This window comes from Polyodon spathula, chromosome 19 (genome assembly GCF_017654505.1).
Source record: "Polyodon spathula isolate WHYD16114869_AA chromosome 19, ASM1765450v1, whole genome shotgun sequence".
Classification (NCBI taxonomy): Eukaryota; Metazoa; Chordata; class Actinopteri; order Acipenseriformes; family Polyodontidae; genus Polyodon; species Polyodon spathula.
In genome coordinates this window covers 19,368,544-19,388,889 of record NC_054552.1, presented here as the reverse complement: position 1 = coordinate 19,388,889, position 20,346 = coordinate 19,368,544, and the positions used below count along the sequence as shown (strand labels likewise).

At 36.5% G+C, this 20,346-nt stretch overlaps 1 protein-coding gene across 1 annotated transcript; it reads left to right on the top strand.

Annotated features, from left to right (window-relative positions):
• The first annotated feature begins 189 nt into the window (after positions 1-189).
• On the top strand, positions 190-18,629 carry LOC121294683. Its single transcript, XM_041218667.1, has 12 exons — positions 190-382; positions 803-867; positions 3,283-3,437; positions 3,692-3,822; positions 4,914-4,978; positions 5,498-5,637; positions 5,874-5,998; positions 6,137-6,195; positions 6,468-6,613; positions 8,500-8,594; positions 9,284-9,375; positions 17,907-18,629. Exons 1-11 carry the CDS (start codon positions 284-286, stop codon positions 9,356-9,358), a joined length of 1,155 nt encoding a protein of 384 aa, XP_041074601.1. The 5' UTR covers positions 190-283; the 3' UTR covers positions 9,359-9,375; positions 17,907-18,629.
• Positions 18,630-20,346: the final 1,717 nt, after the last annotated feature.

Below are 20,346 nucleotides of genomic sequence, written 5' to 3'. Positions count from 1 at the left end.
AACCACAACCACTGCAGCCCCCACTACAACCACAACCACTGCAGCCCCAACTACAACCACAACCACTGCAGCCCCAACTACAACCACAACCACTGCAGCCCCAACTACAACCACAACCACTGCAGCCCCCACTACAACCACAACCACTGCAGCCCCAACTACAACCACAACCACTGCAACCCCCACTACAACCCCAACCACTGCAGCCCCCACTACAACCACAACCACTGCAGCCCCCACTACAACTACTACAACTACTTCTGATCCCAAGGGTCCTAGATTCATGCCACTTTCATTCAGAATTTTAATGGACTTCAATGAAACCCTAAGAGATGAGAACTCACAGGATTTCAAAGACTTAAGTGATAAAGTTACCAGAGCTGTAAGTCTGTATTTGATTTTCTTTTTTAAATACAGTACATGAAATGTGTTATTTCACTCTTGAGTATATTATTTCTTTTGATATGCAATATTAATTATATGCCAGTATTTGTTCGAAATTTTGCTTCAATGTTTTTGGAAACCCTAATATATTATGTGTTTCATTCAAACAACACAAAATCTTATCAGCAGTACAGGTAAAAAAAGAAAAAAGTCTTAATAAAAACATGTAACTTTATGACATCATGTTTAATCTAGAACATACAAAATGTATGCATACGCCAATATCATATCACATAAAGAGTGCATTCATGTCAAAACTGCTGATATGTTCCCATGCAAACTTGCAAGTAACACACACATCTTCATACTTCTTTCAGTACTATGAATGAGCACAAATCTAATTTATGTTCTTTTCCAGCTTGATAGTGTTTACAGAGTGCTGTATCCTGTTATTTTCGTCAGAGCAGTGGTTAGAAGATTCAGGTAAAAGCTGCTTCATGTTGAATTTGAATATAAGAAATAGGTTACTTGCTTGTCAATCATTGAACTATTACAATATAACATGTTCTCCAGTATTACCAGTAGTTTACTAGGTTGTTTCACACACATTTTCAGTGTATTATTTTATTTTAATACAAAATAGTTTTATATCAAGAGGAATATCCTGAAAATATCTTGACTGTGACAAGAAGTCACATCAAAGAACAGACAGACAATTGTAATCCAGGTGAAAAAGGTTGGTTTATTTTTATTCCTTCAGTCCTTTGCCTGACCACGAAACAAACAGTAAATGATAATGCTGGTAAGTAATACAGCAGCATGTATTATTTACATTTATAATGTCCCGTTATTGTATCCCCACATTAAACACAAAACATATACACAAGTCTGTTTAGTGCATGAATTTGTGATTGTGGTACAATGCAGTTTACAGTGGTACAAGTAAAGTGCTGTCCTGGGTTTGTCCTGGCCTCTGGTGACAGCTCCGGAACGTCTTAGCCGTCTAGTGATTACAAACAACAATAAACAGAACAAAACAACTCATGATTATTCACCACACAAATGCAGGTCCTTCCAAGTCACTTATTAATAACCAAAAACGAAGGAACAGATACATTGCTTCGCCCCCTTTTTATATCATCACTAATGACCCCTTGGTAAACGATTGCAACTGCTTATTACGATCTGCCACATCATTTGCCCTCTGGGTCAATGAGTTAGTGTACTGAAGCTCTGTCTCTTTTCTACATGACAGACTTTTTTTTAACCCTCGGAACAAAGTGTCAGGTCACGTAGTCAGAGTATTATCTTCCCTTTACTTAGCACCTTTGCAGGTCGAGAGGGAGATTTACCACTAAGAATCATTGTCTTTCTTTCACAGTCCCTCATGCTTGTATTACATTAGCCAGGATACTGTGTCACACTTAATGCATATTATTTAATAAGGGTTTGAAACATTCTTATACAACTAAAAACTAACCATGGTAATTTTACAAGTTAGTTCTCCACTTTTAAATGCTTTTTTTCAATGCTAATACAGAAATTTCATTATGTATTAGTGTTCTGCTTACTCTGCTTACTACAGCTCCTCGCATATCCTTATTAATGTGTTTCTATGTTGTGTATATATATATCTCTTTTTTAAACTTGAACTTTCATTTTTGATCATTGTGTTTCTACTGGTATACATTAAGTCGAAAAATATTGTTTAAACTTTGCTCACCTTTATAAACCAATTCATCTATAGCAATTGTGGAAGGGGTGTGGGTAATTCACTGACTAGGAGACAGACAGGTGTACTTAAAAACACCACACAGGTGCCCAGTTTTATTTGCAAACAGTTCTTGTTTTTTCCGGCAGAGGGCACTGTTGAGCGTGGGCTGCCTATCAACGATGATAGACAGCACCACGGAAATAACACAGCTGGTACACGAACAGCAAGTGCACTTGCAGGTGCTCAAAGAAATAATAATGAAAACAGAAGGCGAAAAGAACAATGGAAAATAAAACCGTAATAAAACTACAAATAAAAGGTGCTGCACTCGGCAGCGTTATCCCGGTCGCCGCTACCCGCACGACCCGGATCACCGTCCTACTCTGTAGGCTAACTAGTCTGTTCTTTCACAATACGCCGGGGTCTGCCCAAGGGTTCCCCGCTCTCTCTGTCTCGCTATGAAACTCTTTGTTTCGCCTGATTCCCGGTCCTTGATCAGAGCTTCCGCACTCTCGTTGCGTCTAAGTGGGCAGACCTGAGAAAACAGCAGAGCATTTTTTTATAGGGCTAGCAATCTGCCAAGACTCGCCTCTCAGCCATTCAGAGAGGGGGAAAGTCCACACACCCACTTTCCCACCTCCCCGTGTCACTGCCATGACTCACAGGCGGTTGTTGGACGACTGTCGCCCTCTTCCTGCAGCCCGTGAACACGCCAGCAGAGTCAGCACAGATCTCTCCCTGTTACACAATATACTGTGCTGAGTCTGTATATATTAAGTAAGAAACCAATTGAGCAGTTTCATGTTATTGTATATTTTATTCTCGATAAACTATGAAAATGTATTCAGATTATGAATTGCAGTTTGCATGGTTTAGGGTTAGAGGTTTACGGGTATGACTAGGGTTAGGGTTAGTTTAACTTATGATCTCAGTGATCTCATTAACTTTTTGGTACACTGCAATTGGGATTAGCAATGGTACTAACATTAGTCCAAGCAAATGGATCAAACACACTTAATCCCCCTCTTGGGTGGACTAAATTTGGTGCGCTGGAATTGACCATTGTATGGTCATAAAATTATTAACAAATGAGAATGGAAAACAATATGGAAGTATACAATTTGCCATTAATCATTTATTATATTTTATTCATCAACCCCTTACAATTTTTCAATCCTTTCCAGTCCAGGATCAGTCATCCCAGAAGTAGATTTGGAATTCAAAGCTAATTCCACGACCCCAAACAATCCGGACATTGTTAGAACTCTCTACACAGCACTGAATGGATCAGGAAATGTTGGAAACCTAGTATTGGACAGAACAAGCATTAAATCAGACAGTAAGTGCAATTTGTTTAAGCAGATTCATTTTCATGTCTTTTATTTGTTATACCGTAGCAGTGTAGAATTCACAATAAAAGTGTGTTTGGTATCTCTTTTAATGGTACTAAAACCTGCTCATCTTTGCATCTTTGTGAACATGAAGAATATGACTCACCACTGAGTTATATCAACACACATGTGGCACAGATTACATCACTATTTACCTTGGTTAATTTGTCTTTCTTTTGTGTTTTTTGTTTTTGTTTTACAGCTGCTGATGTGAATACGCTGCCTCCACTCAGGATTGTTACAGAATTCCTCCTTATAGATGGATTTACATCAGGACTGTCCAGTAGCATATCTGCAGAATCCATTAAACTTAGTGATAAAATCAATAACTGGGTGAGAACTAGTACAACTACTATAACTACATAAACATAAAGAAGTCTTGTCAAAACATTTATGTGTTCGAGGTATGTGCAATATACTTCAAATGTAAAAACAAATACTAATAATCCTAATCATAATAATAAATAATATAATAAATAATAATAATAAGTCATAATAATATAACAATATAATCAATGAATGAAAAAAAAACAAAAAAAAAAAAAAAAAAAAAAAAAAAAAAAAAAAAAAAAAAAAAAATAATCATTTATTATATTTTATTCATCAACCCCTTACAATTTTTCAATCCTTTCCAGTCCAGGATCAGTGAATTCAAAGCTAATTCCACGACCCCAAACAATCCGGACATTGTTAGAACTCTCTACACAGCACTGAATGGATCAGGAAATGTTGGAAACCTAGTATTGGACAGAACAAGCATTAAATCAGACAGTAAGTGCAATTTGTTTAAGCAGATTCATTTTCATGTCTTTTATTTGTTATACCGTAGCAGTGTAGAATTCACAATAAAAGTGTGTTTGGTATCTCTTTTAATGGTACTAAAACCTGCTCATCTTTGCATCTTTGTGAACATGAAGAATATGACTCACCACTGAGTTATATCAACACACATGTGGCACAGATTACATCACTATTTACCTTGGTTAATTTGTCTTTCTTTTGTGTTTTTTGTTTTTGTTTTACAGCTGCTGATGTGAATACGCTGCCTCCACTCAGGATTGTTACAGAATTCCTCCTTATAGATGGATTTACATCAGGACTGTCCAGTAGCATATCTGCAGAATCCATTAAACTTAGTGATAAAATCAATCGTCTAGGTATAATGATAAGCACTAATAATATACTAATACTATAACTACATAAACATAAAGAAGTCTTGTCAAAACAATGTGTTCGAGTTACTGCAATTACTACTCAAATAAGAAAATATATTATAACGAATAATAATAACAACAATAATAATAATAATAATAATAATAATATAATAATAATAATAATAATAATAATAACAACATTGTGATTTTTTTTTGTTTTCTGGCTCCTTTATGATCTAGAAATTACTTAATTTTTTGCTATTTTTTCAGTTGAAACCTATCTTTGAAAAATATTATGGTCAAACAATTGTGAATTCAGTCTTTGCAAACTTCAGGTAAGTGACTTCAAAAAGCTACAGTATTTTCTGTTTAATGTCTATATGCTGCTTATAAAATCAGAAATGATGCACACCCAACTTTGCTTAATATGGGCTTGGGGACTGAAAGTAGGGTTAGGTATTTCAAGTCAGATATTTCATAAAATTGACTAATTATAATGTGTAATTATAGGTTTTGACGATTATTAACAGGGAGTTACAGTTTAGTATCAGAACATGTCAATGACAGCACTATTGCAAAGCTTCATATCATGTTATAAAGTAAGATTTAGTAGATGTTCTTATAACAGTATATTGTGATAGCCTGCTTTAATTAATAACATCCTTTAAACACACACGTATAAAGGCATCATTGATTATTTAACAGATCTTAAACTAGTGTTACTTGTCTAATGAATTCTGAACAGAAATGAGACTGGTAATCTGTGTAGAAAACAATGGTTTAAAATAATAATGCTTTATGAATTCTATGTGTAGATGCACAAAAAAGAAACAAATTATAACATTTTTTCACAGCAACTCTAACAATTGGATCCAGACCAAGGTGGAGTATCAATTCAGCACACCCATAATGGTGAACCCAAGCAAGATAATTGATGATATCCTTGCAAGCACAAGTCCTGTAAGCTATGTGAGATACACCCTGAAAGTCAATGGTAAGTTAACAGGGGCAGGAGGCTTATATCTACAGTCAACACCATGGAGTCCATGGCCACCAAGTCTTATTGCTTTCAGACTGGAATATAATTGTGATCTACTGGTTGTATAAGACTACAGAGCATCAACATTCAACAGCAACATCAACAATAATGCACTGAACCAAATATACACTATATCTTACCTTGGGGTTCTATATTTGTCTAGCTAATTGTATTTTCTTTGGACCCAACAGAAAATCAAGCACAATTTGATATGTTCCCGTTTAGTTTGAGAATACTGAACAAAGACTTCTCTAATGGCTTATCTAACAGAGGCTCCAGAGAGTTTAAAGAGCTCAGCACACAAGTCACAACCTCGGTGAGTAACTGGACTCCTGTAGGAGATTTAGGATTGCACTGCTTAAGTGGGGTTACTGTACACTGACAATAACAATACACTAATCAAAGAGTTGTTAACACAGTTTTAACCACAAGCCTGTTCTTCAATCTCTCACAGATAAAGAAGATTTTTAGAAATGAGAAAGGATTTTCAGAAGTTTATGTAATGAAACTCACGTAAGATTTTTATTTTTTTTTAATGTATGGTACTGTTAGCTCTTTCCTCTCTCTTTTCCTCTTCAATACTCAGTGTGTTTGTGTAATATATAAGTGGGCAGATCATCCTTGATCTCTGTGCAAATGATCTCCAACTAGAAGTCCTGTCTACTGACGGGTTCTAATCCAGATCAGTATACACTCCTCCATATGGTTTTGTCTGATATATTTTTGCTATGAGTTCAGGAGGTATGATAGTCTGTGATATTCATGATGCTCTCCTCTCTCCACAGAAAAGGCTCGGTTGTTGCCAGTACGGAGGTGACCTTCTCCCTGGGATCCACCTCACTAAACAGGGTGTCTCAGATCCTACTTAATGGGGTCCCCTTTCTGGAAACACAAGATGTGAAAATAGACCCTACTTCCATTAGCCCGCCAGGTGTTCTTATGTGTTCATTCAGAAATACAGTGGTTTGCAGAAGTATTCACCCCCTACCAATAATGTCACATTTTGTTGAATTACAAATAATCTATGCACAGTTTTACAAACAAACATTTTTTTTTTTTATTCAAAGCTGTAGTGGTTAAACTGAACATTGTTATTTGAGGAGGAGGTTAAATATCAGCAAAACGTGTAAAGAAAATGTACAAAATGAAATTTACTGGTTGCATTCAGCCCCTTAAGTCAGTACCTGGTAGAAGTACCTTTTGCACCAATCACTGAAATGAATCTTTTTGGATAGGTCTCTGCTAGCTTTGCACAGTAGGATGGTGACATGTTTTCCCATTCTGCACGTGACAATTGCTCCAGCAATCTTCAAGTCTCGTCATAAATTCAGGACTTTAACTGGGCCATTCAAGAACATTAATTATCTTCTTGTTCAACCACTCCAGTGTGGTTTTGGCTTTGTGCTTCTGGTCATTGTCCTGCTGAAATGTGAATTTCCTCGTTAGTTTCAGAGTCTTGGCTGACTCAAACAGGTTTTCCTCAAGGATTTGCCTGTACTTTCCACCATCCATTCTCCCCTCTATCCTGATAAGCTTCCTAGCCCCTGCTGAAGAGAAGCATCCCCATAACATGATGCTGCCACCACTTTGCTTGACAGTTGTGAAAAATCATATTCTGTATGTCAGGATTGTTTTGTAACATTCCATTAATTAGAAATACTTACATTTTTTTAGGTTCTCAGTTTACATGACTTTTTTCCAGGAGTCTGTTACATATTTCACTTCCTTTGTCATTTCTCCTCAGCAGTGTCTTCTGGGTAAAAGCATGTAATTGTCTGTAAATCATGTCAGTTAATTGGAGAAGAAACTGATTGGTTAATGGCAGGAAAGAAGGTGTTGAAGAAGAGGAGGGCAAAATTTACCTCTCCAAAAAAACTACAAAACCAAAAACTCTACAAAACTACACTTGCAAAAAGATATTTCTTTAACCTAGCATAGTACCAGATATAATTTCTTAAAATAAACGTTTTCTTTATTATGTGTGTCCTTTAAAACTACACATTCGTGACTTATTTAGCAAACAAAAGTGAAAAATATTTTAAACTGTGAAGATGATTAATGTGCTGTTTTGTACATTTGTAAAGCTTTGCAGACTTGAAGCCAGGTATTATTCCTCATATGGGGGGGGGGTGGGATATGGACGGAGAAAAAAAAAAAAGTCAGCCCAGACAAAAAGTATTCCTATCTGCAAGATAACACAGCACTAAAACGATCTAGCACAGCCACCTCGCTTCAACCTGCAGCTTACTTTTTCGCAGCTTAAATTTTAGACCGGAATAGCCACTTTTTCTTTGTTTTGACGCAGTACTAATAAAATAAATTATTAGATTGGACAAATAACATGTCAACAAACGTGCTGCATACATTGCCTTTATTAAAGTATGCCAGATGCCCATGGATAACCTAGTTCTGGGGCTGTTTCTAATCGATTTCCACATCTGTATAACTTGGAAAAGCTTTGCCTTAACATCAATTCAGTGGATGCAGAATGTGCAGTTTCAATGTATGGGCAAGTCAACTGCAGGGGAATGCTGCTTTCTTGCCTTTAACAAATGACAGCACTCTGTTTTAGTAAGGAAGCAAGTACCACTATTGTATAGGCTTTAAAGTGTTCTGAAATACTTAGGTTTATTGAATGTTTAAACAGGTCCGCGAAATGTCCGCAAAATCCTAATTTTATTCCGCAACCTACCCGTCAAAAATTGGTAAATTTACTGTGATTTAAGTAGACCCCTAATTATTATATATCCAAATCTGAGATGTGAGACATGCATGTATATTTGTTTCAAATTGATTGTTTTTTCCTTTTTTCTTCAGTGCCACCTGCTCCCAGACCCTTCCCTGGGTTTGCTGTTGCCATCATTGTACTGTGTGGCCTGGCCATCCTCATTATCCCAATACTCATTATTGTGGTAAGTAAAAGTAAACAGTTAGATCTTCAGAGACGCAAACATGGCTTCAGGAATATAAATAGAAGATGGATTGCAACCTAACAAGGCCAGACTAAATGTATTGGATTATGATAACCCTAAGCTCAAAGAATAAGCTGTTCCAATGGCATGAAATGCAGCACATTAAGAAAACCTTTTTAACATATTGAGAATCTGCCATGTCTTGTTATTGATAACACTAAATAACATGACTGTTGAGATAAGTACTCCCTTAATGTATTTCCTAAATTCACAAGATAGAATACTAGAGTTTGTTAGATAAGACACACCACTCATAAGATGCACATAAAGCCGCTCATATAAACTTATATGTGTTTGATGGAATACAAGTACAATTATTGTGCAAAATGACAAAATGAAAGAGTTTGTGAAGTTTAATGAATTCCACTCCTAATCTATCATGTGATTGAGGTCTCTCAGCAACTACACCCTACAGAACGTGCTCTGCTGAGGTATACTAAACCAATTCACAACTACTCACAGTTCTTCCTCAACTACAAAAAACAATCTAATAAAAGTAATAAAACACAATCTACAGTTGCCTTTAGTATCTTTGCTCCCATAGTTCTTGTATATATATATAGCCTCAGTAGAACTGTGTTAAAAGTTGTTTCCCACAGTAATGGTGCTCCTGCTCCTCTTGTTTTCAGGCCTTGAAGACCAGGCTGTTCAAGAAGCTAGCACATGCTTTCTCTCTGAGATCACCAGATTATTATGACTTTTAAATTTCTCACTCTTTTTGGTAAGACAAATCCTATTCACATTAATTCTCAAAAAAAACCTAAAAACACCACAATTACACATCTATTCATAAGATAAGTATCTATATATAAGAAATATATATATATATTATATATATATATATATATATATATATATATATATATATATATATATGAATGTGATGCCCTCCTCGGGGTCCCCAGCAAAGCCCTCTTTGCACAGCCTAGGTGTCCAAGTTGTGTGACTCATCCTGCACTCCCAGCAGCAGTGCTTTAGTTGGTGAGCCTCTCTTTACCTCAAGCCAATCTAAAGAAGATCCAACCATCCCAAGTTAGATAAATTATAATAATTTGAATTATTCTCCAGGGTAGCCCCAAATGTGTTAAACTATGTTAACTGTTAACTAAGTTAATGCGACGATGCTGAAGATGGCCAGCTTTATTTGCATTCTTTGGCCAGCTTCTTATTTGCATCCCAGCTTCTTGTTTGCTATTATTCACAAATGTAACTACAATTGAATAAGTAACTGGGGTATGCTCATTTCAAAGTTAATACAAACACAGGGGAACCCCTCTACTTCAGCCATATGTATTTATCCCAGCCAAAAACAGAATTTGGTACTTAAATGGACTTTTTCCTGTTCAGGTCTGTGTGTTCTATATTAAATGGGGAAAGCACAAACCTTAATGTGTTATTAGACAAGATAACAAAGGAAGCAAATTCCATGTTAGACAGGGAAGATTACATCTGGATCACACACAAGGTTTATACTTTTGGATAACTATTTTGAAAGGTTGCACTAAACAAGATGTCATTGCTATCTCATTATTTATTTCTTAGCAGACGCCCTTACTTAGGGTGACTTACAGTTGTATACAAAAAATATACATATTACAGTACAATTAAGATAAAGGTTGAGAGGAACTTAGAAAAACTTATTTGAAACTACCGAGAGTCTCTATACAGCTCCAAGAGTTTTTTTTGTTTTCACCATATTGCAGCAACAAAACTAAATCACTTAGAATTACCATCTGTACCAGTGCCAAAAGTTTTTAAGTTTCTTAAATCAAATGTGGAAAAAAATGTAAATACCTCTTATACAGAATGATACAAGTCATCAAACTAAGGTAAAATTGTTGTTTTTCTGTTTACTTTAAGAGTGTGTAGCAACTATTCAAACAGAAAAGCTAAATAGCTGGACATCTACCAATCATTTGATTCCACATGTTGGTCAATGTCAAAATAAAGCAGGGATCGCAAGCAGTTTGAAATCCACAAAATTTATATTAAACAATTTCTTTATGTTTTAAAACAGCACATATCACAGAAAAAAAAGAAAAAAAAATGTTACCATAATTTGAACTTGCAACATGACGTCCTTGAAGGCCACATGGCCATAGCCGCTGCACCACTGCGCAGTTGTTAAAATGCTTTAATTTTTTAATCTTACATCCATGCCTGACCAGCTTTTGCTGAAAACCTGAAGGTTTATGCTCAATTTTAGAAATGCTCTATTTCCTTTCTGAAAATATCTAGTTTCCTGTTAGGTAGATACCAAAGAATGGAATTGTACACAAGAGAGGCATGTAGTTTCCTTGTCTAAATCTCTGATGTCTGATAAATTTTAATTCCTTTTTTAATTAAAAATAAATAAAGGAATAATTTATTAGGTATAAATAAATGTTTTAAACAATGCATAGAGGAATACATATATTTAGAAATTAATATTTTTAAATAAATACATGTAGAAATTAATGTTTATATTATAAATGTATAAATAAATTAATAAATAGCAAGCCAGAAATTGACATTTGTATACCTATTTAAAAAAAATATATAAAAAGTAGACAAGACATTGGTGCTTTTTCACTTGTAGCATATGTGGAGTAGTAGTCAGAGCACTGTACGAGTTCCATCCCAGGTAGGGGACACACTGCTGCTTTAACTACATTGGTCCAGTAAAAACCCAACTGTATTAATGAGTAATTGTATTTAAAAATAAATAATGTCACAATTTTAAATTGGCCTGGATAAGGGTGTCTGCTAATACAATAGTAATTTCCAGGCCTATTGATACTTGGATGGAAGACAGCTTGGCAATACCATGTACTTTAAACTTTTCTTTGGAGTTTTACTCAGTGATGTAGTTGAGGGTATATGCAGGTAAACAGCGTTTACCCACTTTGAATTTGGGCAATATATAATTTATCCACTTCTCATATAAGGGATACAGAGTTTACTCACTTCTACTCTCCTGTGATGTGCAAATCATGTGTTAAAGATTTTAACGGCGAGCGTCTGTGTTCTGATCACCGCTCATAATAATATCCTCCACTCTGCTTGGCTCTTTCTTTGCTGCACTTGGCGCTTTCTTTCATTCCGCTCCCCTGCTCCAGACAAAATGGTATTATATATATATATATATATATATATATATATATATATATATATATATATATATATATATATATATATATATATATATAATCGTCACCTATGACCAGCAGAGAGAAAAAAAACGCTGACATAAGTGCTCAGAGAAGCTATCTAATTGAATTCAAAGATGCTTTCTCATTGTTATTGTTCGGTACTAAAAACATGCGTACATTTCAAACATATGATTCGTATCAAATTGGCTTTACACAGGCCATATTTGTATCCAAATATCTCATAGGCAACCCACAAACACATATGAGTGAGTCAACGGGACTGATGGACCACCCTGTACTAGTGGTGGAACTATCCTTAAGAATGCAGAAAATATAAACCATGTTCACAGCGTTGTATGGTCCATAACCATAGAACTGTAAAAGAACAATAACCTCAGACAGATGGACACACACACAGATGACGTCTCTCACATTTTTATATGGCACAAATGCAGCTCCACAATCGGGAAAATGTTATATATATATATATATATATATATATATATATATATATATATATATATATATATATATATATATATATATATATAGTGACAAAGCTGTTCCATCTTTGCATACTTTGGTCACAAGTACGAGCGGGGACAACAAAATAGACACAACAAGTATAAGTATATTTTAAACAGGATGTTACCTGTGGATTTATTTTCAAGGGGAAGTCCAATAATCAGAATCGTAATGTCAATCCAGAGTTCGCAAACAATCAGGTACTCATCCAAAACAGGGTCATAACAGACAACAGGGTTCTTCGACCAGTCCAGGGTCATACACAGTAATGCAATCCAGAAATCAAAAGAAATACAACCAAACTCAAACCACAGAACCAAACTCCTTCTACTCCCCTCTCACGGTGGTGCTGTCAGTTTGCTACTGTTATAGGGCTGGTCATTGCACTTGATTACCGCTGACATACCTTAATTGCCTGATAAGGATCCTGGGTAATGTAGTTTGTGGTGGGCGACCATTTTGCGAACTGTAGTCCTATTGGGACCTCCATTTTATGAAAGGACAAAGTTCTAACACAATCTTTTCCCTCCCATATCTCGCCTTCAGGACCATGCCCTGGGGTTTATCACTATATATATATATATATATATATATATATATATATATATATATATATATATATATATATATGAAGAGTTTAGATGCAAAATGCGATATACGACAATTGCACCAAAACAGAGCTAAAAGCAGATCATTTATCTCACAGTGCCTACTTTCTGATATTTAGTGTCTTTTGTCCTCAAAACACGATATACACTATGTTAAATACAACTCAAATGATTGTTTCTTTCCATAACGTGTTATATGCCAGGCTTCTAATTTAGCAAAATCCAATATACCCACTGAGCCAAGTCATTTAACAAAAATGTGGAGATTTATACTTGGTTACGACCCTGACTAAAGACATCATTAGCAAAGGGGGCCGGTTGTACTAACAAGGTCAAACAATAGGTCTTGTTTTACTAAACATTTTAAAACTAATAAACAAACATTACCATAATGTATACTATAGTAGTATGTTGCTTAAAACATAATAACACAATAATCATAATAAAGTTGAGTTCTTATCTGTAAACAGTAACACGTTTAAAGCTTGGGACTCGCTCTCTGTAGATTGGTGTTGTTTATATTATCATCACCATATTTTAAGTGATTGAAAGCTGAAATTACTTTTTTAAAAACACACTTTTCTTATACCAATACAGTATTGATGAGCAATAATCAGTTTGTTTGAAAACCAGGCTTTAATCACTGATAATAGGTGCACAGGTGATGATTCCATGAGTGCTCTGGGGCTCAAGCACCAATGGGAAAATAGGGTTCTGCATAGTGTAAATAAATCACCTGTTCTATCAAATTATAGTGTGGATGCTTCACAAGCAGAACTTTTATTGCAGAGTTTAAAAATATAAAATCCATTTTTACAAAGTCTCCCAGCTTTCTTGAAAATATCTATGGTTCCCTTGTTTTTCTTTTGTATTTGTTTTGCTCTCATTAGTATCTATACTAGAAACATCAATCATAATTAATGAAGTGCCACGTCAATCACATTGAATATAAAAGAACAATAAAAGCTTTCTTTTAAAAAATGCAATTCTCAAGTCTGCAAAACAGTGCCTAATTAAAAGTGCCTAATTGTGGAGTGCTACTGGAAAATGGGTGCATGCAAATGATGCACTCATTAAAGTCAAACCATGGCCAAGAAAGGCAAAAGACACGGATATGGCCTAAGTTCATAACACCTCTATAACAAGGAGTATAATGTTTTTTGTTTTTTTTTAGCATTAAAATGTGTTAGTATACTACCTTTAGCACTGACATGCATATATACCTTTTTAATCATTCATAACATTGTAGTTTTGTACCTACGTAAATAATAATATATTAATGCCTACCAAAATAGACATATTGTTTTCACCACTCATGCATGTACATGAGTGGTGCAAACTAAAAGAATACAGAGCTTACACTCTCAATACTGTCCAAAAGTCCCTTCTACCATTATTTTACTTTCAAATCTTTTCTCATTTCTCTTATATTACTCTTCTTATTACTCTCTTGTCTTGTCTATTTACCATTCTCGAATAGCTTTTCCTCACTTTGTTCATTAATTTATGAAGTAAAAAAAAAAGTGATATCTATAACAAAAACATTGTCAATGTAATACAACAGTGCTTTACGTCTTTTTGATGATGTCAGACAGGGTCCGACATAGGACTGCAAAGGGTTAAAGGCAGAGTGCTATATTGCCCAGAAGGGAAGAATTGAGTTTTACAGGTGTTGCCTGAAGAGGTGTGTCTTGAGGAGACACTGGAAGGTGGTCAGGGACTGGACAGTCCTGACATCCATAGGAAGGTCGTTTCACCACTGCGGCGAGGATGGAGAAGGAGCAGGCTCTGGAGGCAGGGGAGCGTAGAGGAGTTACAGCCAGTCTTCTAGAGCAGGCGGAGTGGAGAGGTTGGGTGGGGGTGTAAGGAGAGATGAGGGTCTGGGGGTAGCTGAGTGCAGTCTGGTCAAGGCATCAGTAGGCTAGTACAAGAGTCTTGAACTGGATGCAAGCAGTGATCGGGAGCCAGTGGAGTGAGCGGAGCAGTGGAGTAGCATGGGAGAAATGAGGCAGAGAAAACACCAGGCGAGCAGCGGAGTTCTGGATGAGTTGGAGCAGATGGGTGGCAGGCGCAGGGAGGCCGGCCAGGAGGGAGTTGCAGTAGTGTAGGCAGGAGAGTACCAGGGCCTGGACGAGGAGTTGCATGGAGTAGTTGGTGAGGGTCAGATTCTTCGTATGTTGCTAAGGAAGAAACTTGAGGTGCATGCTACAGTGTAGATGTGCTGGGAGTAGGAGAGACAGGAGTCCAGGGTTACCCCAAGGTTCTTGGCTGTGGTGGAGGGAGAGAACGTGATAGATTCCAAAGGAATGGAGATAGAGAGATCAGAGGAGGGGGAAGGTGAGGAGGGGAAGAAAAAGAGGTCAGATTTAGAGAGGTTGAGTTTGAGGTGATGTGAGTGCATCCAGGAGGAGATAACAGACAGGCAGGTAAAGATACAGGAGGGGATGGTAGGGTCATAAGGGGGGAAGGAGAGGAAGATCTGAGCATCATCAGCATAGAAATGGTATGAGAAACCATAGGGTGCGATGAGGGGGCCCAGGGAGCGGGTGTAGTGAGATAACCGGAAAGGACCCAAGACTGATTTTTTGGGGGACTCCTATTGAGAGAGGGTAAGGTGTAGAGGTTGAGACGTGCCAGGTTACCTGATAGGTGCGGTCAGAGAGGTAGAAGGAGAACCAGGCCAGAGCAGTGCCGGAGATTCCCAGGTCAGCAAGAGAGGATAGGAGAATAGAGTGATCAACAGTGTCAAAGTCAGCAGATATATCGAGGAGAATTAGGACAGAGGAGAGAGAGGCAGCATGGGCAGATTTTAGCGAGTTAGTGACAGATAGGAGAGCAGTTTCAGTGGAGTTAGCAGAGGATAAACCAGGTTGGAGAGGGTCGAACAGAGAGAGGTTAGACAGAAAAGCAGAGGGCTGGTGATGTACTGCCCACTCAAGGTTTTTAGAGAGGAAGGGGTGCAAGGAGACAGGATGGTAGTTCTGGAGAGAGGTGGGGTTGAGGGTAGGTTTTTTGATGGTGAGTTAGTGGGGGAGACAGAGGGTGTTGAGGATGGAGTGGGAGGGGATGGGGGAGGGAGAGGTGTTAGAGGAGAAGAAAGAGGCAAAGTCATCAGAGGAGTTAGAGGAGGGAGGAGGATTGTGGAGGGAGGAGAAGGTAGAGAATAGTTTCTGGGGGTTGTTAGTGAAGGATTGGATAATAGATTGGATATAGGAGCGTTTAGCAGAGGAGAGAGTAGAGGAGAAGGAGGAGAGGAGGGAGCGGTAGACGTCTAGGGCAGCAGAGAGTTTGACTGTTTTCTATGTCTTTTCAGTAGAGTGCAGTTTGGTTCTTGCTGAGCGGAGCACAGAGGAGAGCCAGTGTTGGGGAGGGGAGTTTTTATGTTTGCATGCTGTTCTTGTACCAAATTCCGTTTCTGGTAAATACATATGGCTGATGTAGATGGGTTCCCCCTCAGTTTGTTTTAACTTTGAAATGAGCAGCCTGAGGCAATTTCTCCCCTAAAATACCTCAGGGCCCAGTTACTTATTACATTTTAGTTACATTTGAGCATATTACCCAATAGAAACTCGAATGCAAATAAGAAGCTGGAATGCGAATAAGAAGCTGGAATGCAAATAAGAAGCTGGAATACAAATAAGAATCTGGAATGCAAATAAGAAGCTGGAATGCGAATAAGAAGCTGGAATGCGAATAAGAAGCTGGAATGCGAATAAGAAGCTGGAATGCAAATAAGAAGCTGGAATACAAATAAGAATCTGGAATGCAAATAAGAAGCTGGAATACAAATAAGAATCTGGAATGCAAATAAGAAGCTGGAATGCGAATAAGAAGCTGGAATGTGAACAAGAAGATGGAATGCAAATAAGAAGCTTGAATAGAAATAAGAAGCTGGAATAGAAATAAGAAGCTAGAATGCGAATAAGAAACTTGAATGTGAAAGATGCTGGCTGAATAAGAAGTCAAATAAGTTGCAGACATAAGCTTTTAAATAAAATGACCAAACCATCCACATAATATAAACATGGTATTGAGTAGAATTGTAAGCAGTTGTTTTTAGTTTTAAGTAGGATTTATAATTAAGTGTTTAAAGTTGTGGATGCATATAATAAATGCAATGCATACCTTAAAGTAAGTTAAGGTTCATTTCTCTTCAGGGACCGTCTTCAGTTTAACAAAGCAGTATTCGATGTATAAGCACTACTTGCTGTACCATTTTGTTTTAGCACTTCCTTTTTTAGTTCATATTTATGATTGTAGAATATTTTGATATTATGCTTGTTGCAACATTGACTTAACAATTAAACATTACATAATTACTTCCGAAATATATAAATAAATAAATTGGATGGCATTATGATTTTACTTAGAAGCATATGACTGCAATGCACTTATTTATTTACTTATTTATTACTTTTTAAATTTTTATTTCCAAAGTATAGTTTGACACATTAGCTACCCTTGACAATAATTCAAACTAGTCTGACTTTGACATGAAGGGGCGGTCAGATCTTGTTTTGGTATTTGTTCTTATTCAGATCTGCTTTGGGTAATTGTCTACACAAGCTGAATAGGATTTTGGCTTTCTAAAAATGTGAATGAATGGTCGTCCAGGCGATTGTGTTTGCAATATCATTTACTAACACAATTGAACTGGAAGTTTTATTTTGCAAAGAAAACTGCTTAAATGCTCATTACTTATTCATTTAGAACCTCAGAAAATTAAGCATTAATATATGATCCGTCAGCAGATAAAATGGAGGATCACGTTAGAAAATATGCAGATTTTTGTTTTTTATATATTAACAGGAGCAAAAATTCTGCAGACTTTGCCATGAAAATCGGGTCCAACATATTTATTTTTCTGCTAAAGTGAAAGCTGCATTCAGACTAGCCCGGCATACCATAATAAATATTAGGCTAGCGGTATAAAGCTCACTGCTGTGGGTTTAGTTAAGTGTATAATTTCCTTTTGTTTCATATTGCAGGGTGATTAATGTATATGCAGTATCAGAAAGATGGGACCGGGAAGCAAAATGAAGACATCTTTCATTTAAACCTTTTTTTAAAAGGTTAACGGAAACTGAAAGCAACTGAATTTCTCATTTTTTATAATAATATGCACAGTAATTATTTGTTTGTGATTTATATATCATGCTTGAATGGGTAAATCTACACTCACTTTGTGACCTGTATCAGATTAAAATATATTTTTTTTAACCAAGTTTTATTTTATCCTTGAAAAACAAACTAATTTTGGTCTGAATGGCTTAACGGGTATATCAACAAAAGAGAAAGAAAGTGTAATAATGAAAGCCACAGTACAACAGGAGAGAGCAGGCCTATATGTGAACATACATTACCAATGATTCCCTCGAAGAGATATCTGAGGCAAGGCCAAATACAACCAAAATACACATTTCAAACCTGAAAGGATTTAAAAGAAAGAAGATGCCATTGAAAATTAATGTGTATCCATTTTAAGCAGTTTGGAATGGTTCCGGTAGTGGTTGTGTAGAAAGCCTGTTTCTTTTGCTCTTCACACTTCCAGAATGCACTTTGTTTCTTCAGTCATGCTGTCTGTCTTCTCTGTTGGGATTTTGTGTATGAAAAGATATTATATAATTGTTTGGAAGACAGTGTTAGTACATGAAATACTTTTGAACAAAAACCAATATACCATATTTATGTATGTAAATGTATGATTTACATTTGAATTTATAGCAAATAAACTACGTAATATATAAATTTATGTTTGTTGTTATATTTTTTACATTATAATGTAAGGGGTCTTCATAGTTTTTTTTTTTTTTTTGATAGGTTGTGTTGTAATGGTACTACACAGGTGTTTTTTTGATAGTATTTCACTGGTGTTTAATAAGAGGCTTCCCTTGTCAGGTTCAGACATTCAGTTTTATAGCACCGCTAAATCCTAACCAAACAACTGCAGTACTGTATATTACTGTGACAGAGATCGAATGACGCTTGGTGTTAGATCTCCTTCCCGACCTGTGAGGGCACTAGAAAGAAGGAACAGAATAACCTCAAGCAAATGGCAAGACAATTTATTCTGTAGGGTAGGTGGAAGTCAGCCATTTACCTGCATGTATTCACCACTTTACCACAATTACCTAAAGGGAAACGACGTAGATTTATTGTTGATCAATCACATGTAAAACATGCTTTCAAATTGAGGGAGGGAAATTTCTGCTGCTTCTTAAATTTGAGGGATTCTTAAATTTGAAGGAATAAGGGTAATTATAATCGCAGCAGGGCTAGTCTTTACTGCCACCATCTCTGTTTAATCATTTTAACGGTGGTGATAGCTGGCAGAGCAACAGCAAAAGGAGTCTTCCAAACAGAAGCGTTCTTGAAGAGATCCATCGCAGCAAGAAACTAAGATATTTTTACAAATCACACAGCTACTTTCTCATAGGAAGAGGGGCACAAGTTTTAGCTTATGTACTTGGTAGAGTGAGTAAAAAAAAAGGAAAAGCATCTAGCAAATATATTGTATTTTATGGGACTAAGCTGTAAACTTTGCAACAAATGCAAATTAGGCTGTGACAACATTAAAAGTCACAAGGAAACCCCTTTTACTCGGTAGAATCAGCATTAGTTGGAAAACTATTTTTTCCTCCTTATGTTGCTGCTATCTTTGTAGCAATTTTACAGAGTAAATTATAAACTCGCTCAATACATGTATGGAAATACAGCGTATAATAATCTCCAAAAAGTGATTTCATAGACCTCTCATAATGTGGCAAAAAGGTTTTACCAGTTGTAATAAAGCCATTCAAGGATATTATATAAGCTTGAGGATGGAAAAAGCTTTATGCCCTGTGAGTTCACTGTACAACAACTAGAGATCTTGGCCTGACTACTAGGGAGTCAGGAAGAAACTATATTGCCCTGTGTTTGGCTTGTTGGCCCAGTTAATTGATGTATTGTTGGCAGATGGACTTAAATTAAATAATTACAAGCCCTTTAAAAAAGGACAGGTTCAACCCGTCTCAGGAAAGTCTATGGAAGAAGGGCACATGTGTGTGTGGAGTTGGAGAGAGAGAAACTCAAGAGAACAAATGCATTATTGAAGAACTTAAGTTTAATATTTCTTTTGTTACGGGTAAGCGGCCAGCCGTCTCAGATTAGACAGAGCCACCTCACAAAAGTTAAGTTAGTGCTCCTCGCACGGGTTAGGCTTGTGTTTTGTTTGTATGTTTGTTTTGTTATAGCAGATTAAATGAAGAACACAGAGAGTGTTGTTGAACTGAAATTCAAGTCTCCTACCTGTGGTTTACTACAACACATACCACACCTCGGTGTCATGTCATCACAGCTTGGTGTCAGAGTGGGATGTGAACACCCCTATTTAAAAAAAAATTGTTATTGAAGACGTGGTAAAGCACTTCTGCAAGCTACGGCTGC

Excerpts from the sequence above, each read along its gene's own strand:
- LOC121294683 (XM_041218667.1), top strand. The coding sequence starts at position 284 with ATGCCACTTTCATTCAGAATTTTAATGGACTTCAATGAAACCCTAAGA. Across the intron at positions 868-3,282 it reads GCAGTGGTTAGAAGATTCAG|TCCAGGATCAGTCATCCCAG; the intron begins GTAAAAGCTGCT and ends AATCCTTTCCAG. Across the intron at positions 5,638-5,873 it reads ATACACCCTGAAAGTCAATG|AAAATCAAGCACAATTTGAT; the intron begins GTAAGTTAACAG and ends TGGACCCAACAG.